This window comes from Manis javanica, chromosome 18 (assembly GCF_040802235.1).
Source record: "Manis javanica isolate MJ-LG chromosome 18, MJ_LKY, whole genome shotgun sequence".
Taxonomy (NCBI): domain Eukaryota; kingdom Metazoa; phylum Chordata; class Mammalia; order Pholidota; family Manidae; genus Manis; species Manis javanica.
The window spans coordinates 6583330-6605272 of record NC_133173.1 but is presented as its reverse complement, the minus strand read 5'-3'; the positions used below and the strand labels follow the sequence as shown (position 1 = coordinate 6605272).

Sequence of the window (21943 nt, the reverse complement as noted above, 5' to 3'; positions counted from 1 at the left end):
CTGTCTTTGTTACGTGACATGGAAGTAAAACTGTTTCTAAATCATACTGTTGGGTGGTGTATTCCTGGATGTACTGACAGCTCCTTATCAAGCAAATGAGCATTTCAGCTCAAGTTTGCAAGTAAAGCACAAGGCTAATTACAAAATATATTTTTGTCTCTCAGCAAACTGCAGGGGGCAAGAGTGAGCCAGTGTCAGCACTAAGAGCCTAGATTTCCCTGGGTGCTATCTTCTCACATGTGGTTTTACATCTTCCAACTTGTGATTATTATTTTTCAGCACTGAATTAGTGAATCATTTTACATAGTGCTGTTATGTAAAATAAAATGATACTTTGTTTCTCTGCACTGACCAATTACTGGGTAGAGAAAATTGGACTCCTGAAAGATGCATGTGTGCATGTTTGGCAGATTGCAGGAAAGCCTTGTAAAATGCTCCCAGATGTTTGATGCAAGAGAGGAAAAATGCCAGGACCAAGTTGCAAACTGCGGAGGGTTTCAGACATTATACAGTCTATTGAAGTAGGAGCTAAGAAAACAAGTAAGTGTGTAGACATGAACTCCCTCTGGATGGTCAATAATCATAGGGATTTACTGTATAAAACTCATTTGCTCCCTTCCTTCCCCTATTTTGCCTGAGGTTAATGTAGGAAATACTAAGGAACATTAACACCAATCCTCAATAAATAGTACATTAAATATGAACCATGTCATCTTTTCAGCACCAGGGCTACAGGGCTGCAATTGAACACATTCTGGACTAGGTTTTTTATTCAGGGGCTTGACCCTGTATCCAGTCACTAAGAGTGCCTTTTATTTAAAACTTGGGAAGGTGATTCCTTACAAGAATCCTGCTATTCAAAAGTTGTAGCATCATAATAAGCATCTCCTTCTAACTGCAGAGAGCAATTGGAGATCCTGTCCCTTCCTTGGTATGAGGCTTCTTAAACTTTCATACAGCAGAGCCAAATGAAGGAAGGATTGTAAAATTGGCCTCCATTGAATGCTGGATTGATATTGAATCAGTCTATGTCCTAGAAGCTGGCACATGGCACAGGGGCAATTGAGGAGAGTTCAATGAAGGGACTGTTTGCAAAGGCAAGATTAAGAAAATCAGTAAGGGATGGTGAGGCACTCTGGGGAGAAAAGTAGTGGGAAGACTGTATCATTTTAGTGGGGTAGAGTGGTAGAACCAGGGAAGACTTGCCCTAACCTGTGAGAACTGTACCTGCAGATGGCTGGATAGATGGCTGTCCAGTAGAAGCTGCCTATGTAGAATAATGGAGCCACTCCCAAAGGATGCCTTCAGGGGTGGGAGACAGGGTAAGTACTACACCTTTCTCTCTTCTGATCTCCTGATTATGCCATAATTCCACCAAACCCAACCAGTAGCCCAAAGCAAGGAAGCTTGGTGGAAGCAGTCCTTGAGGTCAGTCTCCTAGGACATAGAGAAGGATGGAGGAAAATAAAGAGCAGACCTGGAGGGGAAAATAGAGAAAATATGGCACATCCCATTTTTTTATAAAGATATCATTGATATACAATCTTATGAGGGTTCCACATGAGCAACACTGTGGTTACTACATTCACCCCTATTATCAAGTCCCCACCCACACCCCATTGCAGTTACTGTCCATCAGCACAATAAGATGCTAAAGAGTCACTACTTGTCTTCTCTGTGCTACACCACCTTCCCCGTGACCCCCTCCATTATGTGTGCTAATCATTATGCCCTTTAATCCTCCTCCCCCTCCCTCCCTACCTACCCTCCCCAACCCCTCCCCTTTGGTAGCTGCTAGTCACTTCTTGGAGTCTGTGTGTTTGCTGCTGTTTTGTTCTTTCAGTTCTGCTTTGTTGTTATACTCCACAAATGAGTGAATCATTTGGTACTTGTCTTTCTCCACCTGGCTTATTTCACTGAGCATAATACCCTCTAGCTCCATCCATGTTGTTGCAAATGGTAAGATTTGTTTTCATCTTATGGCAGAATAATATTCCATTGTGTATATGTACCACCTCTTATTTATCCATTCATCTACTGACGGACACTTAGGTTGCTTCCATATCATGGCTACTGTAAATAGTGCTGTGGTAAACATAGGGGTACATATGCCTTTTTGAATCTGTAATCTTGTTTTCTTTGGGTAAATTCTAAGAAGTGGAATTCCTGGGTCAAATGGTATTTTTAATTTTAGTTTTTTGAGGAACCTCCATATTGCTTTCCACAATGGTTGAACTAATTTACATTCGTACCAACAGCGTAGGACTGTTCGCCTTTCTCTGCATCCTCACCAGCATTTGTGGTTCCTTGTCTTTTGGAAGTTGGCCATCCTAACTGGTGTGAGGTGATATCTCATTGTGGTTTTAATTTGCATTTCTCTGATGATTAGCAATGTGGAGCATCTTTTCATGTGCCTGTTGACCATCTGAATTTCTTCTTTGGAGAAGTGTCTGCTCATATCCTCTGTCCATTTTTTTAATCAGATTATTTGCTATTTGGGTGTTGTGGCATGTGAGTTCTTTATATATTTTGGATGTTCACATCTTACCAGATATGTCATTTATGAATACATTCTCCCATACTGTAGGGTGCCTTTTGATGGTGTCCTTTGCTGTACAGAAGCTTTTTAGTTTGATGTAGTCCCACTTGTTTATTTTTGCTTTTGTTTCCTTTATCCAAGGAGATGTGTTCATAAAAAAGTTGCTTATGTTTTTATTCAAGATATTTTTGCCTATGTTTTCTTCTAAGAGTTTTATGGTTTCATGACTTACATTCAGGTCTTTGATCCATTTCAAGTTTACTTTTATATATGGTATTAGACAATAATCTAGTTTCATTATCTTACATGTAGCTGTCCAATTTGCCAATACCAGTTGTTTAAGAGGCTGTCATATGTATATCCATTGTATGTCCATGGCTCCTTTATCATATATTAATTGGCCACAGATGTGTGGGTTTATATCTGTGCTGTTCCATTTGATCTATGGGTCTGTTCTTGTGACAGTACCAAATTGTCTTGATTACTGTGGCTTTTTAGTAGAGCTTGAAGTTGAAGAGCATAATCCCCCCGAGCTTTATTCTTCCTTCTCAGGATTGCTTTGGTTATTTGTGGTCTATGTGGTCCCATATGAATTTTAGAACTATTTGTTCTAGTTCATCGAAGAACGCTGTTGGTATTTGATAGGGATTGTATTGAATCTGTAGACTGCTTTAAGCAGGATGGCCATTTTGACAATATTAATTGGAATGTATTTCCATTTATATGTGTCTTCTTTAATTTCTCTCATGAGTGTCTTGTAGTTTTCAGGGTGTAAGTTTTCCACCTCCTTGGTTAGGTTTATTCCTAGGTATTTTATTCTTTTGATGTAATTGTGAATGGAAGATTTTTCCTGATTTCTCTTTCTGCTTGCTCATCATTAGTATATGAGAATGCCACCGATTTCTGTTTATTGATTTTGTATCCTGCAACTTTGCTGAAATCATTTACTAGTTCTAGTAATTTTGGGGTGGATTCTTTAGGGTTTTTTATGTACAATATCATGTCATCTGCAAACAGGGACAGTTTAACTTCTTCCTTGCCAATCTGGATGCCTATTATTTCTTTGTGTTGTCTGATTGCCAAGGCTAGGACCTCCGGTACTATGTTGAATAACAGTGGGGAGAGTGGGCATCCCTGACTTGTTCCCAATCTTAAAGGAAAAGCTTTCAGCTTCTCACTATTAAGTATGATGTTGGCTGTGGGTTTATCATATATGGCCTTTATTATATTGAGGTACTTGCCCTCTATACCCATTTTGTTGAGAGTTTTTATCAGGAGTGGATGTTGAATTTTGTCAAATGCTTTTTCAGCATCTATGGAAAATGATCATGTGATTTTTGTCCTTCTTTTTGTTGATGTGGTGGATGATGTTGATGGATTTTCGAATATTGTACCATCCTTGCATCCCTGGAATATATCCCACTTGATCATGATGGATGATCTTCTTGATATATTTTTGAATTCTGTTTGCTAATATTTTGTTGAGTATTTCATCAGGGATATTGGTCTGTAATTTTCTTTTTTTGTGGGGTCTTTGCCTGGTTTTGCTATTAAGGTGATGCTGGCTTCATAGAATGAGTTTGGAACGATTCCCTCCTCTTCTACTTTTTGGTAAACTTTAAGGGGGATGGGTATTAGGTCTTCACTAAATGTTTGATAAAATTCAGCGGTGAAGCCATCTGGTATGCGGATTTTGTTCTTAGGTAATTTTTGATTACCAGTTCAATTTCATTACTGGTAATTGGTCTGTTCAGATTTTCTGTTTCTTCCTTGGTCAGCCTTGGAAGGTTGTATTTTTCTAGAAAGTTGTCCATTTCTTCTAGGTTATCCAGTTTGTTAGCGTATTATTTTTCATAGTATTCTCTGATACTTTTTTGTATTTCTGTGGTGTCCGTAGTAATTTTTCCTTTCTCATTTCTGATTCTGTTTATGTGTGTACACTCTCTTTTTTTCTTGATAAGTCTGGCTAGGGGGTTATCTATTTTGTTTATTTTCTTGATGAACCAGCTCCTGGTTTCATTGGTTCTTTCTATTTTATTCTTCTCAATTTTTATTATTTCTGCTCTGATCTTTATTATGTCTCTCCTTGGACTGACTTTGGGCCTCATTTGTTCTTCTTTTTTCTAGTTTCATTAATTGTGAGTTTAGATTGTTCATTTGGGGTTGTTCTTCTTTCTTGAGGTAGGCCTGTATTGCAATATACTTCCCTTTTAGAATGGCCTTCACTACATCCCACAGATTTTGGGCTGTTGAGTTGTTGTTATCATTTGTCTCCATATATTGTCTGATCTGTTTTTATTTGGTCATTGTTCCAGTGATTATTTAAGAGCTTGTTGTCAAGCCTCCATGTGTTTGTGGGATTTTTTTTTGTTTTATTTGCATAATTTATTTCTAGTTTCATACCTTTATGGTCTGAGAAGGTGGTTGGTATGATCTCAATCCTTCTGTACTTACTGAGGCTCTTCTTGTGGCCTAGTATATGATCCATTCTGGAAAATGTTCCATGTGCACTTGAGAAGAATGTGTATCCTGCTGCTTTTGGGTGGAGCATTCTGTAGATGTCTGTTAGCCCCATCTGTTCTAATGTGTTGTTCAATGGCACATCCCACATATTAGCTTATTTTATTCTTTGAAATATCCCATCCTCCAAATGCTACATTTTCATGTATGTATAAATCCATACACTGAGGTTCAGGGTGGTTCAATAGTTTGCCCAAAATTTAAATAAGGATTTGTATGACTTCAAATCCCCAGTTCTTTACCCCATATCGTGCTGCTACTTTTCCTCCACAGTGCTTCCAGCGATGACCTTGAGGGAAGATAATGCACAGAAGAAAAAAAAAAACATTTCTAGTGTCTCTCCTCCTTCCTGTCATCTCCTCTGAATATAGTGCTGATTGTTTTTTAAAAAAAGATACCAGCAGGGTCAATGGAAGTAACTCATCAGCAAGGAAGCTCAGCCCCCCTTCTCTCTCTCCTGCCCTTCCATTCATGGCTGCTGTTTCTATGGGACGTCAAAACCAAGCAAGAGGAATTTGAGCCACAGGTTCTGGGCAAACCCTAAAGGCCATTCTGAGAGCTTGTGTCATCAGCAAAATAGATTTTGAAGGCACACTCTGAAGGTTGTTGACAGACCATTACTGGCAAATGATAGATTTGGTTAATGTTTGTTTTGTGGTACATGTAATTTAGACTTCTGTGGACTTCTTTTAGTAAGTTGAGACAGAATCTTGGTTTCAAAACTGCATCAAGACTGTAAAATTTTCTTTTAATAATAGTAAGGTTGGCAAGGTCAAAGAGTTGACTTATTAAAAGTAGGAAGAGAAAGTATTGTCTGTCTCAGGTGACATATCTTTCATATACTTTATAACTTCTTTATTTTTAACCTTTTATGTTGCAAAAAAATATCCATATACCTTCATTGAGATTCTTCAGATATTAATATTTTGTCACATTGCTCTCTCTTGCTCTTTCTGTCTCTGTCTCTGTCTCACACACACAGACACACAGACACACACACACTATTATTTCTCTCTGAGCTATTGGAGAATAAGACATAATGCAACCTCACCTTTAAATATCTCAGGGTGAATTTCCTAAAAATGAGGATATACCTATATATAACCATAGTACAATTATAAAATCAATGGCAATTTATTTTATAAAAATAATCTACAGATCTTATTCAAATTTTTTAAGTTGTTTTAGTTTTGCCCTTTATAGCAAAAGGAAACCTCAGTCTTAGGTCCAGGATCCCACTCAGAATCCTCAATTTGATTTAGTTGTCAAATCTCTTGAGTCTCCTTTAATCCAGAACAATTCCTTGATCTTAATTTACTTTTCATGACCTTTACATTTTTTTAAAAGATTTCAAGCCAGTTAATTCTGGGAAATGTATCTCAATTTGGTTTACCTGATGTCTTCTCATGATTAAATGTAGGTTATGTATTTTTGGTAAGAATACCACAGAAAGGATGTTTTGTTTTTTCAATGCTTCAGGTCAAGAGGAATGTGATATGTATTTGTCCCATTACTGGTGATGTTAACTTTCATCACTTGCTTAAGGTGATGTCTGCCAGGTTTCTCCACAAAAAAGTTACTGTTTCTCTTTTGTAATTGATATGTATAATGTGGGAAGATTCCCTGAGACTTAATGTTAAACATTCACCTAACAGTCTTAGCATCCACGGATGACTTTTTGCTTGAAACAGTTATTCGTATGGTAAAAGCCAAATGGCTACTTCCAATTTCGTTATTCCCATTACATTTATTAGTTGGCATTCTGTTGTGCGAGAGAGCTATTCTCATTTATGTATTTACTCACTCTTCTGTGGATTCATGGATTACTACTTTCTTCAATGAATTATAGCCATTACTATTGTTATTTATTTTGAAGCTTAAATTGTCCTTAATTTGAATAGTGGAAATTCCTTCATCCTGGCTGCTGTACCCCTTTGACATACCCATCTTTCTCTGAGCATGTCTTTATTTTGGAGCACAGTGATATGCTTTAAGTTCATCTGTACTTCTTTTCCTGATTCATCTCTAGAATCACCCATTTTTCCAAGAATTCCTGGTCCTTTTTTGCAGATGTCATACTTAAAAACTAAGATCTAAGTGTTAGGTGTGGATTTTTTTTTAAACAAATTGGACTAACATGCACACACACACACCTGTTTTGAAAAAAAAATGATCTCCCTGTTGATAAGGAGTAGTTCAAGCAACAATATTGAGCCTTTCTTTAGGAAAGACATAAACATTCGGCATTAACACTCTGCAAGTTATAATCAGAAACTGGCTTTCAGCTGGGCGGAGTCAACCAAGGCAAAGCACAAATGAGGACACGAGCGGTGAAGGCAAAGACTTTTGCTGCCTTGACATCCCATTCTCTTACCCCAGATACTCCTAACTTTCCTTCTCCTGTGCTTCTTTGTTTTCAGAGAAATTCTGCATGAGGTTTAGTTCATCACCAAGAAACTGTAATGCCCCTTTGTGTAACCAACCTTCAGGTTCAGGTTTAGGTGAAATTGATTTATCCAAGTGAAAACATTCATGTTTGAGATGGTGTTTGTCAGGCTCCACAAGCCAGCGTAGGAATCGTGTAGGAAGCTGTGAGTCTAAGCGATCTCCCTGACCCTGTATGGAAATACGACGCTGGGAAGGCTGCTGTGTAACTGGGTCCCCTGCCTGTTCCCCAGATGAATCCCAGGTGCATGTGACACAGCTTAACTTTGTTAAGAAGTTGTCAGCCTTGCATGATTTGCATCCATTACCCACAGTGCTTTTTAATTCTGTGCCTGCTTGGGAAAGCAAATGATGACATTCTGCTGGGAGAGGATTTTAGCCTGTGAGCTGTGCTCTTTATGAAGAAGTGGAGTCATTACCACTGAGAAGGGGAAAAGAGAGGGTATGTTTTTTTTCCATATTTGGTGCTTTTAATGAGAGTGGGATGTGTGTGTGGATGTGTGTGTTAGGAGGTTGTCTTGGGGAGGAAAGGTGGAAGATGAGAAAATAATGATTCTGGTTCCATGTAGTCATAATGGTAAACCAAGAGGTGTCAGTACTTCTTAAAATCCTTCTAAATAGGAGGAAGAATCCAGTTTGTTGCTAAAAATGACCAGGCAGAATTGCGTTGAGTGTTGGCTAAGGCACATCAGAATCCTGTGTGAACCAAGATTAGATTTCGTTAGTTTCTGTTCCCTCATTTGTTGAATGGGCATTATAAGTGTTCCACATTCACAGAGTTATTGAGAAAATCAAACTAGATTAAATGTCCACGTAAAGTGTTCTGTGCATGGTCACGTCTCCATACTTGTTGATTGACTGTTGAGTATGTGCATCATGGGGTGTGAATTAAGTAAGCCAGCCACTCAGTTGATCCTGCAGTTGAGCACTACTCTTAGTTACGGGGATGTAAGCATTATACAGCTTTAAACTGTTTTATTCTAAGTCGCATATTATTTAATTTATACTCATAATGTGCTGTTGGTTGAAGACAGGATGCCTTTGGTACTCTGATGTACATGCATTTTCACTGGGTCTTTAAGATGCATTCATCTGATCAAAATTCTCTTGGCGCACATCAAGGTGTCTCTCATGCTTTGAAAACCAATATTAAAAAGAGAAAATTTACTGGTGAATATAACCAATTTGATTTTCATTTTGGGGGAGTAAACGCCATCCTCACAAACAACATGTTATTTGTGGAGAAGTGCTTGCAAATGAAATACTCAAACCACCTCTCTTATCTCACCTTCTGGAACAAAAAATAAACAAATTATTTTCTAAATACAAAATGCAGTGATTCCCCATATTAGGTATGAAAAGCAATGCTTAATTTCACAGTTTAAATTTCAATCTAAAATCAAATATTAAATAATCATGTCTGTTACTAAATGGAAAAAATATTTGTCTACATGGCGTATGAATATTCTTCATGGCTATGATAAATGTATATCATATCATACTTCACTGATTAAATATAAAATATTGTTTTAATATTTTATATTCCTCAATCCACCTTTTATTGTCACAATAAAAAGTTGCAAAATATTTTTTAAAATCTTAAGAGGTTTTGACAAAATTGTTTATGATTATGAAATGAGTTCATGAGGAAAAAAGGGGCTGGGAAAAGCTTTATTTAGTAAATAATAATGGAGGCAGAACTCGGGTTCTTAGTCCTGGGCTGTTTTAGAGTAGAAACCTTTTGAGTTTGATAGTAGCACTTAATTATAGTCACTGCTAACCCTCTCCATCTACCCCAAACTCGTCTCCTAGAGAATGTCCTCTTCAGGAAAGCCTTAAGTTTGTTCTGTGAAACTTACTATTAAGCCTGATACTAATCACAGCTTCTTAAAGCTCCTAATTTATTGTACAATAAAGGGTCTTAAAACTTTTAACCTGTGGTCCACATAGGCCGTTAACACGTCTGCCATCTCCATACCTGTTATCCCAACACCGCACTGTTCTCCTTGTGAGACAAACACATCTCATTGTTTATTTCAAAATTTCCTGTTATATTTTATTATAGTATGTCTTTGAAGACTTCACAAAGTAAATATATTCAGTGGAATGTGCATTTCCACTAGTTCCAATTCAAATCCAGGCAATTGTACTAATTTGTTGTGGGACATTAGAAAAACCTACTTAATTTACTTGACTTTTCTTAACCTCTATTACTTGGTCTGTAAAATCGCATATATTCCTATGGAGAGAATAGAGGGGAGAGATAGGACTGGAAAATGTAGTCAAAGGGACAAATAAATAGACAGAAAAAAGAGGGACCTATCGTGCATCAATGATGATAATGTACAGTAAAGTCAATCCCCAGTCCCCGAGCTGTAAATCTCTTGGTCTGTCCATCTCTCTAGTTTTCCTGTGTCTGCTAAAGCCTTGCAGGGCCCTTCACCTGCTAGACATACCTCACATATGAGGATCCCTTCTTTCTCCTTCCCCAACTCCATCTTTCTCCTCACACAACACATCACCTTTAGGGCTGTGCCAACCCATAATAGGGAAACAAAAATCAACTCCCACTGATGAATTGAAAAATGAGAGTAAAAATAAATGCAGATACACAGTAGGTTTTTTTTTCTCAGTAGTGATGGGAAAATGAGTCCCACTTTGTCAGCTGGCAGTATCTCTAAAAGTATTACTTTGCAGCCAAGCAAGGAGGAAAGAGTATGTTTCCATGAAACCACATGGCTCTGCTCTCCCTTTTCCTTCCCTGTCTGCTCTGCATAGAGCAAATGTTAAAACCAAGCGCACACGTACACACATATGCATGCACCCCACATGCCTCCTAAGCTCTAAATATAATAATTCACTGTAGAAATGTAATGTGCCTTTCCCCAATCCCTTTTCTATAATTTGGAAAAATGCAAAGCCAAATGGATAGAATTTATAGAAATATTATCAAAGAAAAGAAAAGCCCCAGGTTCAGTGAAAATCTCTTTTCTGAACTTTCTGTATAAATTGTTGAGGCAAAATTGGATAAGGGCCATGTTGAAGTTCTTCCAGGACAAAGTATCTGAAAGAATATCATGAAATCCTCCAGAATTTCTCTTTAAGTAGAAGCCTGTTTTATCTTTTGCTTGTTTGTTTTGTTTTTTGTGTATATGTTTTGCAATGTATTACTTTTTTACTCTTCGGTTGTGTATTCTTCATAGTTGCCTTATGTGTTTAGGAGGATGACGTTTTTTCAAAAAAAAAAAAAGAGAAAGAAAAAAAACCTCTATAAATGCATGGTTCTATTAGAGGGCAATTGTTTATTTTCCTCTGTTCCTGTCCCTGCTACAACAAAGAATTGAAGGGCAGAGACACAGTAGTGAAGCAGATAAAAGATACACACTTAGAGAAAGAGAAAGTATGGGCGTCCTCAGAGAAGAGGTGCCCTGAAAGGTTGAAAAGTTTTATTTAAAATTGTTGGGAGGCAATTCTGTTCAGAGACGCAGGGAAGTCAAAGTACAAGGTGAGGAGGGAATTCATTAAAGTGAGAGTGTCAGAGATTGACAGAACAGAGTGATAAAGGAAGTTCATTGAACTGCAGCTCAGCATGGGGCCCATCCCCTGCTAACTCCTTATGCCAGTGTCACCTGGCATCCAGTGTCTGCTTAGATCTGTATGGCATGGGAACTGAGTCCCTACCACCCCAGGACTGGGGGAGCAGCAGAACACTGCATAGAGTGAGATTATGTTCGGCGAACTTCCTAGAGGCAAAGATAGGAGACTTCTAGGCAGGCTAATAAGAATATGACCGTGTAGTTGCAGTTCTGTCCATGCCACCCAGGTAATGATAATTTGCAAGCCCAGATCTGAGTTCTCAGAAGCTCCTCCCTGTTTATCTGAAATAGGACAGAGAGAGTGAAAATTTGAGCTTAAATGTGGAGGATTAGAATGAAATAGCAAAGTAACAAAGACACTTACTACTGGAAAAGCACAGAGACAAAATGTACGTTGAGCGGTGAGAAGTTTATTTAAGGCAAAAAGGTGCACACTCAGAGAAAGGGGAGTGTGGGCAACCTCAGAGAAGAGGTGTGCTGAGAGGTTAAAGTTTAAAAAAAAATTTTTTTTGATATCTTTAATGTACAATTACTTGAACAACATTATGGTTACTAGATTCCCCCATTATCAAGTCCCCCCCACATACCCCACTACAGTCACTGTCCATCAGCATAGTAAGATGCCATAGAATCATTACTTGTCTTCTTTGTATATACTACCTTTCCCATGTCCCCCTCCCTACATTATGTGTGCTAATTGTAATGCCCCATTTTCCCCCTTATCCCTCGCTTCCCACCCATCCTCCCCAGTCCCTTTCCCCTTGGTAACTGTTAGTCCATTCTTGGGTTCTGTGAGTCTGCTGCTGTTTTGTTCCTTCAGTTTTTTTCTTTGTTCTTATACTCCACAAAAAAAGTGAAATCATTTGATACTTGTCTTTCTCTGCCTGGCTTATTTCACTGAACATAATACCCTCTAGTTCCATCCATGTTGTTACAAATGGTAGGATTTGTTTTCTTCTTATGGCTGAATAATATTCTGTTTTGTATATGTACCACAAATTCTTTATCCATTCATCTACTGATGGACACTAAGGTTGCTTCCAATTCTTGGCTATTGTAAGTAGTGCTGCAATAAACATAGGGGTGCATATGTCTTTTTCAAACTGGGCTGCTGCATTCTTAGGGTAAATTCATAGAAGCCAAATTCCTAGGTCAAATAGTATTTCTATTTTGAGTTTTCTGAGGAACCTCCATACTGCTTTCCACAATGGTTGAACTAGTTTACATTCCCACCAGCAGTGTAGGAGGGTTCCCCTTTCTCCACATCCTCGCCAACATTTGTTGTTGTCTGTCTTTTGGATGGTGGCCATCCTAACTGGTGTGAGGTGGTATCTCATTGTGGTTTTAATTTGCATTTCTCTGATAACTAACGATGTGGACCATCTTTTGATGTGCCTGTTGACCATCTGAATTTCTTCTTTGAAGAAGTGTCGGTTCAGCTCCTCTGCCCATTTTTTAATTGGCTTATTTGCTTTTTGTTGAGGTGCATGAGCTCTTTATATAATTTGGATGTCAACCCCTTATCAGATATGTCATTTATGAATGTATTCTTCCATACTGTAGGATGTCTTTTTGTTCTACTGATGGTATTCTTTGCGGTACAGAAGCTTTTTAGTTTGATATAGTCCCACTTGCTCATTTTTGCTTTTGTTTCCTTTGTCCAGGGAGATATGTTCATAAAGAAGTTGCTCATGTTTATGTCCAAGAGATTTTTGCCTATATTTTTTTCTAAGAGTTTTATGGTTTCATGACTTACATTCAGGTCTTTGATCCATTTTGAGTTTACTTTTGTGTATGGGGTTAGACAATGGTCCAGTTTCATTCTCCTACATGTAGATGTCCAGTTTTACCAATACCAGCTGTTGAAGAGAATGTCATTTTCCAAGGTTTAATTTTTTTTAAAGAGAGAGAAAGTGTGGGCAACCTCAGAGAAGAGATGCCCTGAAAGGTTGGGGGTTTCCCCTCTTAAGGATTTTTCAGGAATGTGATAAAATGGCTGGGGGTGTAGACTTGTTAACTTGTCCCAAGATGTTTATCTTTGGTGAGAGACATTAAGTCTCTTCTCTTCTATTATCAGTCTTCTAGGTAATTCTACAAAATTAACACAAGAAATTTACCGATCCAGTCCTTCCCCAGTATAGCAGTTTCCTTTTGGGAGCAAGTTTCCCTTTGGGAGCAAGACTACCTGCCCTGCCCCCAAGGTGGGCTGAGTTATTTGTCTATTTGCTAAAGAATATATTAAGAATCTTACTTCATAACTTCCTGGGTTTTAAAATGCAATCTTAGCTTTAAGATGGAATTCTTCCCGTTTTTACTATGCTGTTTATATCTGGGCTTGTTTGAAAAATTAATCATGATGCTTGTCTCCTGCCTAGGTTACAAATTACTTGATTAGGGAATCAAATAGGAATAAAACAGCATATAGGTTAAGTTAAAGAACGAGCAGGGCCTTTTGGAAGGCTAAAGTAAATCTTACAATGGCTTGATCTAATTGACACAATGAAGACATGGGCTGTGCTGGGATACTTTTCTTTATCTGAGAATATCCAGATATTCCATGTTATTCCTGGCCTTTGGAGCTTCAACTGATTACCTCATTGACTCTGAGTCTTTTCTGGCTTTCTAGTTTTATCTGGTTAACTCTTTGAGTCCCTTTTAGTGGGCTTTATGGCCTTACTCTCTTTCCACCCCACTCCTATCTATTCTTCTGCCTAACAGTTCAAGTCTCTAACAAACTACCAAATCTACTAGCCAAGTAGTTAGTGATCACTGTCATCTTGGCTTTGCAAACACTATCTAGGCATTGGATAAGAACATACTCCATTCTTTCTCTTTAGTGTATTTCATAGTTAAGCCCAACTCCCCAAAGACGAAAAGACACTCAATGAATGGTTGATCAGCTTATTGAATGCGTGGTAGCATTACTACTATGTGTTGAAAAAAAAAAAGAATACCCAACGCAATCTCATCTTTGCTCACTAATAAAACTGATAAGGGGTCATGAGTGGAGTGGCTATTTAATGCACAAGACAACAGCTGGGTGTGGTGGAAGCCATAGGACTTTGGACAAAAATTAGTTTAGATCTTATCTCCATCCACCCCATTTTATTCCCACAGGGAGTTACCGACCTTTTTCAACAGCAGTTTCCCTATTTAAAGCTCCCTTCACAGAGATTGGCTTCTATTAATGCTAAAGAATCTCCTAATTGCTATTTGTGGCCAGTGGGAATCACCGTGTGGAGAACTTTGTTATTCCTTCACCCACACTTTTTCTGTGCCTATTAATGCTCCAGCTTTTCCCTGCTTCAAAGATGAGTTCTAAAACACAGTCAGATTCTTGGCCTGGCTTTAAATGGGGGCAAAGAGAAAGAAAAAAAAATTGAAGGAGACATACTCTAACAAAGGCATTAGGGAATAGAAATGTCTTGTACAATCACTTTCCATCATATTCATCTTCCCTTACAGAAAGCAATATATTTGCTTACCTTATAGAGAAAATTATGAGCCAGACAATCTTACAAATGCTTTACAATACTTTGGAAAGGATACAATTAGACAAAACACCCAGTATCTATAGATTATATTTTGGGTGATGGCCTGATTTGAGAATCCATCACTTCACTTAGTATCCACCATTACACCTACTTTTAGGAGTGAATCAGAAGATATAATGAATGATTATAAAACTGAAAATAACATCCCATTATTTTTAAAGTAAAGAATGGGACCAAAGTAGTTTCTATTATTTCCAACGGAAGGGTAATTTGAGCTGATATTTAAGGCTCTGGTCAGCGTTACATTTGGAAAACTGCCATTTAATTGGTGTGAGACAGCATAGATTTGTGAAAATAAATCATGTCAAACACATTTGATTACTTTTTAAAATTAAACTGCTACTGGACTAGATAGAAAAGGAAACAAGTAAATTCAATGCACGTGGCTTTTTTTAAACAAGCTGCCTGGCAATATTCTTTATCAGAGTTAAACATAGGGATTAGTTTCAGGTAGGTTTATAAGTAAAGAGTCAAGTGGTAAGAGACAACAGGTACTGGGGTTGAAGATCTAGAAGGAAACACAGCAATTCTTTGGAATGGCTGAAAAGCACAAAATGCCAGAAATGAAGGGCTGAAAAGCAGACAGATTTGAGGTCAACTAATAGCACTATCAATTACTGTCTTTGTGACAAGTCAGAGCCTTTTTGAACTTCGATTTTCTCATCAATAAAATAAAGATCATAATAGTTACCTTCCAGAGCTGTTGAGAAGAGCAAATTGAAAAGTGCAGGCCAGGGCTTGACATATAACAGGGCGCCCATGGGATATTTCCCACCTGGTTCTAGATCCCTATGGCAAGATCCCTAATCACACAGGACTGGGAAATCTGGGGAGGGCACTGCTTCAATCTGTGGTTGAGGCTCTGGGTAACATGAAGGTCCTGGTCTGCTGTGTCCTTGAGACCTCGATACCGTAGAGTATGTTTCAGGTAGTTCCCTCTCTGTAAACACCTGTTCAAGAGATCAGTAATGCAAAGCCCAGCCTAGCTCTTTGGAAACAAGAATTTTGAGAAACTTGAAAATCTTTGCAACACCCTGAGATAAAAGCTCCAACAAGATCAATGAAAGCCTTTTAGGAAATGACTTCCATAGTACCCTGCACTCCGCCGTGAGATAGGCAGGAAGCCTTCTGTGTCCGCCCTGCCTCTCTCCTACTTTTCTCAGTGTCGGGGACTCCTCGTGTTTACTCCCTCTGTGGGCTTGCTTATTCACTGCCTCCTCTCCCCGGAATGTAGGAGGCCCTAGGGCCACAGGGTTTCTTTCTATCTTGTGCATTGCTCTATTTTGCGAGTTGTAAGCCCTTAGAGTCGCTAGTTCTGTTTACAGTTGCACATCCATCATAAGCACCCAAATAAACACTTTTTGCATGAATTAAAAGCTGATGACCTGGGACAGGACTCAGCAAACTGGGACCCACAAGTCAAGTATACAGACTTTCCTCATTTGTTTATATACTGCCTATGTCTGCTTTCCTGCTATAGGGACAGAGTATGTGGACTGGTGATGCATACAGTCTAAATATTTACTATCTGGGACTTTAGAGAAAAGGATTTTCTACACCTGGTTTAGAAGATAGGGATCAATAATGAGCTGCCATCACCAGAATCCCGATCATGGACAACGTCATCGCAGCTCTCAAAAATACCTTGTATGGACTAGACGTTTCAGATGTTTTTATTTGGTCTCTTCACAGGTTCTGCAAGGTGGGTCTTCTTTTCTCTGCCTTGTCAATGAGGCACCTAACACTAAGCGAAGTCATTTCTCTAGGGACACAGAGCTTAACAGTGTCTGAGCCGAGATCTACCCTGCCCCCACTCCCAAAGTATGTTACTCCAAAGCCTTTGATCTTTATACTGTACTAAGCTTTTCACATTTTACCATGGGCATTTTAAGGGACCATAAGCAAGTCACTTAAATTTGCACTGCCACCATTTCTTTTTCCCTTTCATGGGTTTAGGGTAGAAATGATTAAAAATACACCAAACCAAACAAAAATAAACAAGTGTCCCAGCCTAGCTTTATAAGTTTGGTTGCCATGAATTGTCACTTCCTTTTTATTACATTTCTTTCTTGGTTTGCTAGCTTGGAATGGAAAGGGTTGTAGAGGTTATGTGCACATTTCTGACACCACTGACATTAAAGAGAGGGCATTTTAAGAAACCTAGATAGAGCTATCTCACAGGATAAACTCTGAGCGATTAGGCAAATAGGCTTCAAAGTGGAATATGAAATTTAATGTGGCTGAGTGATGCACTTGGGTAGAAATAATGCCCAGGCTAAGTACAATTTAAATGGTGCTTAATTAGTTAATATGGCAGAGAAAAAAGATTTGCATGTACTCAGAAAAGGAACATTTACATTTTAGGTTTAGTGTGCAGTGGTGATGGAGAGAGCTAATGTGCTGTCAGCTCGTGTTCAGAGAGCCATTCTATTAGCCCTGGGACACCGGGCCTTTGTAAGGCGCTGATTACAACACACCAAGCATCTGGTCCAATTTTGGATTCATTCGGCAACAAAAGAGATGGGAAGCCTATTTCCAGGAACTAGAAATAACTGCCAAGAGTTTGAAGGCTGTTTGGTAGTGAAGATGACAGTAAGGGCCGGGGCTGAAGCTGAGCCTCCTGAACAAAAGCCCTAGGGACTCAAGGGACTGGCCTTTTGCATTCTGCAGCCTCGTCCCATGCTACAGTCCTGCACTGATTGGATGAGTTTAGTCCCATCTGAATGGCCAGGTTCTAACAGATATAACCCTCTAGTGTAATAATGGTGGGCATTGTAACCCATTCTACAGAAGGTACAAGCATGCTTGAGTGCCGTTTCTCCTCTTGAAAGTCAGCTTATTGAGGTCAAGGTCTTTATCTTATTTCCATGTGCCTTCCTGGACCCTACACTTCCCCTCCTGCTATGCAGAATCTTCCTTTTGCCCTTTGCTTTCTCCTTTTCTTCCTCTTAAGGAGGGAGGCAGGCTAAATATAGCTGTGTGATTAATTATTAAAGCGATCAGGGAAGGACAAAGGGAAAGTCCAGGCAGCCTGTTTATAGAGTCTCAGTTGGGGAAAGCGGGTTGGGGTGGAGTGGAAGAGCACATTGGCAGGAGAGGAGAGGGTACGTCAGGAGGCACTGCCATGGGTTATGAATAGGGCTTTCCTGATTTCTAGAATATGGAAGCATGGATGTTAAGGTGCTTTTTATTTAATTGTGGCTATTGGACTGCTTTAATGTCCAGTGGCTTTTGGAGTGTCTTAAATGTAATTCCACTGCATGGATTATTAGAATTATAAGCATGGCGTCGGCATCCCAGTGACGGACGGAGAGGGTGCTAGACGAGTCATGGAGATGAAAGAGCATCTTAAAGGAATGAATGGAGAGCCGGTGATGGTAGCTGCAGAGGATCTGAGAGGCGGCAGAACTGCGCCCCAGGACTCCTCAAAGTATTTCCGGTCAGCAGAGGAAATTCGCTGTGGGTTCTAAAGCACTACTCCTGCAGGGCACATGACTCACCAGGACATCATCTGGGGGCTCATTCAGCCCTGAACAATGCTAAGGTGTTCAGGATAGGAAATGAATATTTTCTTTTCTTCCTTTTTGAAAATATTTTTATCATGGAACTATGAAAAGAAATTCATTAAATTGATCATGAAAGAGGAGACACAGCTTAACAGAGAGTTTACCAGTTAATTAGCATTTGCTCCAGTTTAGCAGGCCGTCATGAGAGAGAGCAAATTATGCAGTGTGTGTGTGTGTGTCTTACCTTGGCCACACACATAAAAGCTGGAGGCACGGCCAACAGGAGAGAGGATGAACCTATGTCAATAGCTGAAGTTGTACTCTTCCTAGTCAAAAACCCTATGTTGAACACTGGCTAGGAGTTTTTGATATTACTGTGACTTCCTCTGAGGCACATCTTGTGTTTGGGGAGGGATGTATGCAAGCTCAGAATTAATTGTGAGGCAAGGGTAAGGAGCCCAGGAAACACAACCCATGTGCCATTGCATTTCAGAGGAGGGTAAAGGGAGATTTCACTGGTGACAGGGATAAAGGAGTTCAAGTCTTAGTTGATATTTGAATCTGACCCTGAAGTCATTGAATGTCAGTGAGCTGGAGCGAGTGTGGGGAAGCAGAGGCTGCAGAACACAGGACGGGGAGGACAGCACAGAGTCAAACCCATCACTCAGGTATGTTATCTGTGGGACTTTAGACCAGAAGAGAGGAACTGAAACTGCTTAAGTTCTGGAAACTTTTAGGCAATGGCTCCTTGTTGAAGCCATCAGTGTGTATAGATAACCAGGGCCTTGGAGTTATTAACACAGATGGTGGGTCTGGATTGGTGTGAGTCGTAAAGTCTGCCAGAAATGGAAACATTATGATTCACATGTTTCCAAAACATAGCTTGCAGATTCTGAATACCCATTTTAGCCATTCAGAGGGGGCATGGTTCAGCTTTTAGAAGTGTCTGCTGTGGACCAAGGTCACCACCTTGATGTCAATAACCCTCCAAAAGTCAGTACAGGTTGCAAAAAAGAAAAAGTCTCTTGCCGATCCCCACCCCAGTCTACCAAGACATAAAGCATCCTGTCGAGGGAAATAAGCAGGAGCTTTTGAGTGAGGGACCCCAGCATCCTTCCTCTGAGCTTCCTTGTCTGAAGTGTCCCAGCAGGCAGGCAATCAGGCTGCACCCCAAGTGTTTTAAGCTGGGTGCTCACAACTTGAAACTTTTGGATTCTTGAAATGTAGGGTCGCTCAAATAAAGTTAGGTACTTTAAGGCTCTTCCCTACGGCCTCGCCTCTGCATCCTCTACATTCCCCACAACACTTCTGCTGGTCCATGCTTAGTGAACTTAATCTGCTTTTAGGAAAAGAAATGTGGGAAATTGACCTGATGCAGCAAGCTGACTCGCTTAAGCTCGAAAGTCAAATGCACTGAATGGAGTTGCCTTGCCAATTCCAACGTCAGAGAATGGGGGAAAACATCTAAATCCTGCACAGTGAAGTAGCGGCAGAGACCTATGGCCCTCTTATTGTTGCTGTTCCGTATTCCTAGAAGAGAAATTATGGCACACACAACAGAGAAGCCACCAGGAAAACACCTCTGATGAACTACTATTTGCTATTTCAGCTTGTGCTTCCCTCATGGTTACGATTCATGGTCTCTTCAGAGTATAGAAGAGTTTAAACCTGAGTATCTAATACCAAGAAATGGGAATTTGCAGGTCTTCGACTCATACTTGAACAGATACCGTTTTCTTCTTGATTGATCTTTACTGTACCCTTCTCTGGGTCTTCAGCAACCAGAAGAGTTACTCGTTGATGTGGAGTCGATAATTAAGAATGAGTAACACACTAGTCTTAGTCTCTGAAGTCTCTTGGGTGAGAGGACAGCTTGGTGGATCTGTTATTTTGTTGGCAAGGTTGTATTACTAAACACAAATGGCCGTAAGAATTCAAGGGCACAGAAAGAAAGAGGAAAGTAAAGTGCAGGAAAAAGTACATTCGAGAAGTCTCAAATGATCAGTTTGTGGTTCTTTAAATAGGAAAGAAATCAGTGATTTTCTCTATTGCATCGTACTTTGCTAGGCTGTTGGTACTAGAATAGTCCATGCTTTGAAGCATCCACGACTTGGCATACAACTTTAAAGTAATTTTCCCCCTAGTCTTCTGGAATACATTCTTTCAAAATGTTTTCTCCAATGGTGATGTCTATAAACATATAGCCCACGAACATTACTTTATGCCCCCCATAGTATGAATGAGACAAACAGTGGTATTTCTTTTCCACGTGTCTGCTAGGAATTCCCCCTCTGTTCCCGGAGCCTCCCTGCCATTCTCAGTCCAGGTGCTTCTCAAGAGGGTTGCATTGGAGTTGCTCTAAGGATTCCCAAACACACAACCCAGTTCATCTTTCAAGTTAGCATCGCCACACAGGGGAAACTTGAAGGGCTGTTCAACTGTAGCAGGGTTGCATGGGGAGTTTCAGTTTATGGTGTGTAGATTAACATCTCTCCCAGGACTGGTGGGGTTCTTGTCACCTCCATTTCATGTGAAATCCTGTCCAGTCTGATTTATACCTGACTTGGATATATCACTGAAAATCATTGTTTATATTTTCTATAGCTTGGAAAGGATGAAAAATACATAAGCAACTAGTCAAGATTTGGAAACGTTTCAGTTTTACAAGATAAATAAGTTCTTGAAATCTGTTGTACAACATAGCATCTATAGCTAGCAATACTGTAGTGTGCACTTAAAAAAAATGTGTTAAGAGGGTAGATCTCATGTTAAGTGCTATTACTACAAACAGCAAAACAAAAAAGCAAAATGGCAAAATAAAATTTTGGGAGGTAGTGAATATTTTTGTCATGATGATTGTGATAATGGTTGCGTGGCTGTATGCAAGTGTCCCAAGTCATCAAATCATATATATATAAAAGATGTGTAAGTTTTATATATCAATTATACCTCAATAAAGCTGTAAACAAAAAAAAAAAAAGAAAGAATCAAGCAGATGGGAAAGGTGGCAGAAATAAATATTCTGTGACTATCTCCAGAAAACATACAGCTTTCAGACGTGAGGAGGAAGGACTCCCAGACCTGATACAATCAAGAAATTCAATTCAGGAGCTCTCAGTTTATATCACAATAATCCCAGACATCATAACTAATATTTGCAATAGATACATAAACTAAACTTATTTTTGCATGGAAGTTGTTAAATTTCAGGTGAAACATCAAGACCTCATGGGCAGCATGAGAATGCAATCGAACTATGTAGGTTAAGAGCTCAGACTCTGAGGTTCGAGGGACTGAGTCAGAGCTCTAGTTCTGCCATTTTACTAGTTATGTGATTTGGGTTTGTGATTGACAAGTTGTTTTATCACTCCAGGGTGTTGTTTTGTTTTTACCTGTGTCATCACAGAGGCAGACAGACAGTGTACCTTAATGAAGGGCAGACAGGGGAACACAACTGCACCCCCAAAACCAAAGCAAGATGAGGCAAAAGATGGAAAAGGGTTTGGCTCATTAGACTCACAAAGGGGAAACAGTGCCTGGAACATCTGAGGTGAGGCTGACGGTGGAGGAGGGGCATGGGATCACGGGACAGCAGGAGGCCAGGGAAGGAAGCCGATTCCGTTTTCCTTTCTCAATTGTACTGTGTAAGTCTGTCTTTTGAACAGGAAAACAAATGAAGTAAGACTGTGGGGCAGGGTGGGGCGACAAGATAATGTTGATCCCACCAAATAACCATTAATTCTGATCCCCCTAAATCTAAGCATTTCTGAATAAATAGGACTA

General features: G+C 39.5%; 1 protein-coding gene across 9 annotated transcripts in view; it reads left to right on the top strand.

Annotated features, from left to right (window-relative positions):
• Positions 1-21943, top strand: part of AGBL1 (AGBL carboxypeptidase 1) — an 822820-nt gene that overhangs the window by 474516 nt on the left and 326361 nt on the right. Inside the window, exon 23 of one of the 9 annotated variants that reach the window (XM_073226988.1) lies at positions 411-1713. The exons of the other annotated variants lie outside the window; for them this stretch is intronic. Within the exon in view, the coding sequence (XP_073083089.1) occupies positions 411-525 (115 nt within the window). The 3' untranslated portion in view covers positions 526-1713. Of the gene's footprint in view, positions 1-410; positions 1714-21943 lie in introns of those variants that run through there. 9 annotated transcript variants of the gene reach the window in all.